This window comes from Sceloporus occidentalis, unplaced genomic scaffold, assembly GCF_023333645.1.
Source record: "Sceloporus occidentalis isolate IW3139 unplaced genomic scaffold, rSceOcc1.0.p SCAF_143, whole genome shotgun sequence".
Classification (NCBI taxonomy): domain Eukaryota; kingdom Metazoa; phylum Chordata; class Lepidosauria; order Squamata; family Phrynosomatidae; genus Sceloporus; species Sceloporus occidentalis.
In genome coordinates, this window is record NW_028317123.1 from 1153456 (window position 1) to 1160852 (window position 7397).

Genomic DNA, 7397 nt, shown 5'->3' on the forward strand with positions numbered 1-7397 from the left:
AGTTGGTTACTGTGTCTGGGCCATTCATGCAAAGGTGAGGTTTTGTTATTATTGTTGTATATAGCACCGTCATACTCCGCAGCGCTGTACAATGATTTCATCATGTTAGCCGTATAACAGACCAGGCCGACGATTTTAATCCGCGTTTAATGAAGAGATCGTTTCCCGACTGCGGTTCAACCAAAAAACAGATTCATAAAAACACTCATTCTAGAAAAGCAATGCTGCACAAAAGGCAGTCCGTGTGCGTAGAACGCTATCAAAATTATTTCCAACAAATCAAAAAAAGGTATTAACTATTCGGGCGCTTGATAGCACCTATTCAATCTTGGTCGTACAAATCAAGGGGGGCAGCAACAGACTTCCGGTCCGGATCATGTGGTCGCAAACAATGTTAAAAGCCCCTTTAAAAAGGAAACTATCTCGTTGCTTCCCAGCTTGGACTCTCCGTAAACACGATCCACAAACGAAATCGGAACCTGTTAGGATGTAAAGAACAGGAACACAATATGTTTTATTACAACGTGATTAAGTGTAACAGTAAGGTTAGAAGATACAGAATACGGGCCATGTTTGCCCTTCCTCTCCAGACTAAAGCTGATTTTTTTATGGACCTTTTAAAACAGGAGGAAAAAAAAAAATCAGTTTTCAAATCACCCAAATTTGAATAGTTTTGCCAAAATTAGATGAAGACCCCGGCTCCCCAACTTATCCTGAGGGACTCAAAGCCGATAGTAAGGACGGGGAGTCATCATGGAGGCTCGGGCTAACTAACCCGCTCTCCTGGTCAAGAATAACTGATCCGAGAAGGCTGGAAGCCTCGGTGTGCAAACGTGGAGCATGGTCTCAAGGAACGGTGCTTGGAATGTTTCTATGTTGATTCCTATATAAATGTTACATTTAAATCGTCCATCTGACTTATCTGAACTGCGTTTAGCCAACATGGCATAAAACCTCCTTTCTATTCCGAGTTCCATTTAAAATGGTTTGGATCTTCTAGAACCAGCACTTATATGTCTCGATAAAATAAACAAGGTAATAAATGTAAGGCGTTAGCGATACTTAAATACGCTCAATCAGGAAGTAATAATGAAAAAAAAACCAACAAATATTAGCATTTGGAATTCAATACTAAGCACCAGAATATAACCAAAAATAGTTACTGGATCGGATCTCCTCATCCGAGCCCAGTGCGAAAAACATTTCGAAATGATATAAATGTGGTTGGCTCTCCGCTTTCATGCGTCGCGTATGCAAATGACTGTCCGCTGGGCTATTAATTTGCATATGAGGGATGCACCATTATGTGCAATAATTGACTTAAACATTTGTACTTGGTATGCACGCATATGCAAACTAATGATTATCAATTTGCATATGGGGAAACAGGTAAAAGGGGGTGGAGCTCAGATTTAAAGCCCATTATGTGTTGATCTGTAGATCACAAAGCAAGCGTGAACGTGTGTGTTATACCTTAACATTTCAACGTAAACGGACTCGTGTAGTTATAGCATTTGTGGACTGGTAGGTTTCTTTCGTAAATTCACGGTCCCTCATTAATTCTTCTAATAGAGTTTTTCCAAGGTATAGACAGAATAACCAAGGAACACTTAGGCCTATTACTTCCTACTAAAACCACACAAAGGGAAAAGTCGGCGTTCCTCGTATCTGCAAGTCGTACTGACATGCTTAAGATGGCTGCCGTGGATCGGGTCAGAATTAGTCATTGCCTAGACTTCTGCCACCTACAGGACAGTCTGGGGTATTGCAAAGGCAGATTAACGATAATAAATATACACATTGGGTCGCACATTCATGAGTATAGGAGCCGAAACTCTGCCAGGGATCAGCAACAACACACAAAATTAGCCATAAAACTCAAACTCTTCCATGAGCCTCGTCAAGCAATAATTCACTTGCTGGTTTTCGTAGTTCTACTTCTTGAGTAACAAGAAAGAAGAAGAAGAACCTTGAGAATCTGCTATGCTTTGAGCGGTTTTGCTGGACCCAACTGAGTTGTTGCTTCACCGACTGCTTCCCAGACCACTTGACCTCAGTGTCAATTACGGAAAGTCTAACCTCACCCTGGCTACATCATACCCAATGGGCGCTCAAGTGGGAACAAACCCAGATGGCGAGTGGGCTGTGAGATTTAATCTAATTTTATGATTTTTTTTCCCAAATTCCTTGTACGAGATCAATAAATAAGATGAGAAAGCCTAAAATCTTGGTACCACGGCCCGTGGCTCAGTGGCTTTAGCGAAACCCATGGCTATACTGTTTTTGAGTTCTTCTTCTGCCTTGGGACCACCTGTAGCTTTACCTCTCCGATGCTGTAGTTTAGCTGCCGCGCTCGGACAATCATTTCCATCTGAAAGACGTAGCCCTTCGAGACGCATCTTTCCACCAACTTCTGAAGGACCTCTTTCCTGTACAATCTGCGGAAAAGGTAAAGTTTTATTTAAAATGATGAAGCCAGAATTAACGATTTTGGAAAGTGAGTACATTATACAGTCACCTACGGCTAATGATTGCGTCTCACGCTCAGTGAAGGGACACCACGCCAGTAAGAGGTTAAAGACCTCTCATCATACAATGCTACGGAATACGCTAGCTCTTAAGAGTGATATTTGGCAATCAGTGGCATACCTGAAACTTCCGGTTAAATCCGAGGCACCTGGTCTCAGTAAAACCTGAGTGATAAAGTTGGCCCCACGGCTGATAAAACAAAAGCAAAAATAAAAGGTCTTTAAAAAGGGAAAAAAGGCACTTTCACAGCTTTTAACATTAAACTCATGTATTTATCCAAATAGCATGTGCCTTTAGCTTTGCAATCGGTACACATGTTTTGGAGGTATGAGTGTAATATTATGTTTTACGTAGCTGTGCTACCTGTTTGCGGTGAAGACGCCGACCGGGAAGCCGGCCGAGGAGGAAGCGTCGCGGGACCGGCCACGGCGCGGGACCGGAGAGGCATGTAAGTCCTTACAATGAGGTTGTTTTGTTATATTAGGGAACCTGAGGTTGATGGCAAAAGGTGGCAAAACTAGCACATTAACTAGTACCCTCTCCCCTACCCTATTAAAACTGCCAGATTCTATCAGCTTCCAGCAGTGAAAAGACGGGTCTCTATTTTATATTATTTTACATTGCGTTACAGAACAGTTTGGGTGGGGGGGGGGGGTGGAGAAAATCTTTTATACATTTTACTAACCTTATTACTTTTCTTTTTAAATCCCATCCATAAACTCCGCCGTTTCCAGCGTATCGGGTGCCAGACACAAGATCAAAGTTACCCTCCTTTTGCTTCCTGTACAATAGAGAGAGAAAAAAGCAATGGCATTTAACCAAGATGGTTCCAGGATGACTGATGAAACCCCAAAACATTTCTGCCAATCAGCAAAAAGTGAATTTTTGGCATTTAAGCATGTTAATTATTTAAAAAAAAAAATAGTTACACTTTGGATGTGGTGATTAAGTTATGTATTATACTTTATATAATATATCATCATTAATTCTACCCGAGTGCTACATCATGGAACAAAAATGATCCGTCACCTTTCAACATTTTAATAATTGATATTTTTGTAATGTTACCCACCTTATAAACTCAGGTATGAATTTGGGCTGAAAATAAACAAACAATAAAGTTTATTTGATGAGAAGACAATCACAAAACACTTGAAATTAAATACTTAATTAGCAGAACCTACATGATGGGAGAGGTCGGCGTCCATGATAATAACGAAGTTGCCGGTGGCATGTTGCATCCCGTGGACGTATGCAGTACCTGGGGTGGACAATGGTGTGAATTAACCATTTACAGACAGTCAGTCTGTTTTATAACGAGCTGCTCTTTCAGAAATCACTTTCCATACAGCGGTGACCTGGCTAGCACCACCAGGCTGGGCCATACCATTTTTTAAGCAAAGGGTACATGGACACTGGGATATTACTGGAGACAGACATGCCGACGTCTGCAAATGTTTCACACGGATCTATAATATTACCTAAAATACAATGTTTTGGCCTCGTGTGGCCTTAGTCGTGCCATCGTTCCTGTTTGTTTGGGTGAACATTTGTTGGTTCAGCTCAATAAGAGTAGAAGTGCTAGCCAGACCTGAGCTGGCTCACATTCCTATCCCCAATTATTACTTTGGCAAGGACCATATGCTACAAAACATAGAACCATGTAGATAATACTCATCTTGCTTGATGTTTTTTATTCCTACTGTAAAAACCTCATGTCTCACGCAGTCCTTGGTCTTCACGCTGGCCCCCTGTGTATTCTATGTAAGCTTGAACATTAGCCGGCTGCTCTCTCTGCGTGAACGGTAATGGAAGCTTGCGGAACACCAAATGGTTTTTTTTTGGCTGGTTTTTCCGCTAGAAGGTCTTTCGGGCCCGAATACTAACACAGCGTCCCAGGGATGATGTGATTTCAGGGACAGTACTTACCCAAACCTAATTTCTTTGCTCTGGGACGAAGTAGCTGCAATGACAAGAAATTGGTAACATTATACAGACTGTTAGAACACTTTCCAACACAAAAAACCCAAAACAAAACAACAACGTAGCATCTGAAGCCAAATCGATATGATGTTCTCATTACATGAGACTTGCTTACTACAAGGTTTATGTTGGAATCTATTCTTTCTTCTTAAGATTTGTGGCAGAGAAATCTATAGTGTAGATCACATCACGCGTTACACTCACGGTGGTTCCAGTTGTAGTTTATGTATTTAAAAAAAAAAACAACAAAAAAAAACATCGAACAAGTGTCGAATATATATGATTAAACTATGCCCGTTGGTACATTTCTTGAGGAATAGTAGAATATTATTTGCTGAATTTGACACTTTTGTTACCGAATGCTTCATTATTAAGACCAATAATAGTGCTCTTAAACGCGAATGAACTATTTCTACATTATGTGAAATCCTGCTTCTTCACAAATTCTTAAGTACATGTGTGAATGCCGACAAACGAAAAATACGTACGATTTTGTCAGATCCATAGATTTTTTCCAATTGCTTTGCAACTTCCAAAGTGCCATCTGGGCTTCCGTCATCAATGATTATAATTTCATAAAGATACCCGCTAAAAAAATAGATTAAAAAAAACACAGGAATGAATATATCAGATGTAGTTTAATACGGATATGTAGAAGAAAAGTAAAATTACACGATACTTTAATGTATATGAAAAATGGAAGAATAGTGTAACTTACATTAAAGGGAAACTGACAACTCAAAAATAAATTAGCATGAATTATGGGATATTTTTACATTTAAACAGAGACAATTTGTATAGTAATGTTAATAGAATGTGGAAGCTGGATGGAATATATAGGAGTGATGGGAGTGATAAAGGGCCATTGGAACACAGGAGTGATGGGAGTGATAAAGGGCCATTGGAACACAGGAGTGATGGGAGTGATAAAGGGCCTCTGTACGCCTACAAAGAGATGCCATTAAAAATCAGGACCCCCCAAAAACCCGCGCTTTGGATGCCCGCGGTCTCCAGAATACCGTGTTAATGCCCACCAGGTCGTGCGTGGACAACAAAGAGGGAATTGTTAGTGGAGAAATCTGTGTCGGTGACCCCGAGACTTCCCTGCCAACCTCCGCCTCTGGACTATGTTGGGGGACAGCTGACATGAGCCCCTGAATTAAGGCTGCCCCTTTGCCACATTGAGCAGACTCACACCCCTCTCATTTGATGACCCTTTAGCGATAGGAATTAGGTTCCAGCCCTTGCCGGCTCACCCATCATTTATCTGCATTTATTTACTGTCCCCCCTCTCATATTATTATACATCAGAGGTGTGACTGACAGGACAGGCTCCAGCATGGACGGTCCCAAGCAGCAGGTAACAGGACAACTCCAGTGATGCAAGGACCGCAGGGCCACCTTAACCCATTCCGGCCAGGCCGGCCTCCGTACCTCTCTCCGAAATACTTCACCAGCAGCCAGACTATGAGCGGCAGGTTCTCTCTTTCATTATAAGTCGGTAGAAGAACCGAATACTTGTCACCTCCTTCCACGTCTCCCTTCCCGGATCGCCTCTTATCCGTGGTTACCATGGCTGCTACACCGGCCCGTATCTGACAGCTCAGCTTGCTTCCGCCCGGCTGACGTCACGCGCTACACCTGCCCTTCAGCCAACCACCACTCAGTTCGGGGAAACTAGGCGTTCCTGTCTGTAACCAATTACATGCGAATACCCCTGTTGTTAGACGCATGATGATTGGTTGCCCAAACTTTCTCCTTCCGTTTGTATTACCTGCCAGTCTTAGTCAATTATCAATCATTTTAATACATAAATAATACTAATACATGAATATATACTATTATTTTACATTAATTATAAAGTATAATAGCTCAATCAACTATTATTATTGTTATTATTATCATTGAATCATTATAATAAACATACTACCACTATTGATAAGCTTAACAATAATAATAAAAACAATAATAATAACAATAATAAAAATATTACCACTGTTATTATTATTATTGAATCATTATAATAAACATACTACCACTATTGATAAGCTTAATAATAACAACAATAATAATAATAACAATAATAAAACTATTACCACTATTATTATTAGTGAATAATTATAATAAAAAACTACTAGTATTATTATTATCGCTATTATGCAACAGGCATTGCAAAATCTTTCCCCAAAGTGCACAAATAAATATGCATATAAACAGCGGGTAACTTTACCAAGACACAGAAGACGTGATCGCTGCCGGTTTGTAATATAAAGTAATAATAATACAAGCTTTATTAGCAAATTGAATATTTCAAATGTGGAAATGATCTCCTAAGAAGCCATAATCATGGAGGAATCACAGCTAGAAGCACAGAACCTGCAGATCGGCCCCATTCGGCCATCTAGTCGCCCGTTTCTCCTGCTGTAAAAAGTCAAACCTTAATCAGTCGTTGGTCTCGTCTTAGATTCGCGAGCCGTATGCCTATCCCATGTATGTTTAAATCCCCTCACTGTATTACCCTCTACCACTTCTGAATGGAGGATGTTCCATTTATCTACCACCCTCTCAGTAATGTAAAATGTCTTTCCGTTACATCTAAACCTGACCCTCTAATTTGATATTGTGACCTCTTTCTGCTCACTGATGCCCGGATGTTTCGTGAAAGACCCAAGTGTTGTGTAGCTACGTGACACATTTTTAAAGATGGACATTTTTTTTTGCCCAGCTCTATTAGGAGGCCCTATCCGCTCCAGACACCCAGTATTTTGTGCTACACCTGGCAGAGGACTAAGAAACATCTGGCAGAACAGCTGCTGCACACTGTAATTCTATTGACCCTGCAGGGGCATCCAGTCCCTACTTGTGTTAGCTTTGCTGTAATATTG

General features: G+C 40.8%; 1 protein-coding gene across 1 annotated transcript; it reads right to left on the reverse strand.

Annotated features, from left to right (window-relative positions):
- Nucleotides 1-374: 374 nt before the first annotated feature.
- On the reverse strand, nt 375-6086 carry LOC149280950 (dolichol-phosphate mannosyltransferase subunit 1-like). Its single transcript, XM_089499915.1, has 9 exons — nt 5947-6086; nt 5001-5100; nt 4459-4492; nt 3714-3790; nt 3602-3627; nt 3215-3310; nt 2650-2718; nt 2324-2438; nt 375-479 (listed from the first exon to the last, which is right to left on the reverse strand). The coding sequence occupies exons 1-9, from the start codon at nt 6084-6086 to the stop codon at nt 375-377; spliced, it is 762 nt and encodes a 253-aa protein (XP_089356041.1).
- Between the last annotated feature and the right edge of the window lie 1311 nt (nt 6087-7397).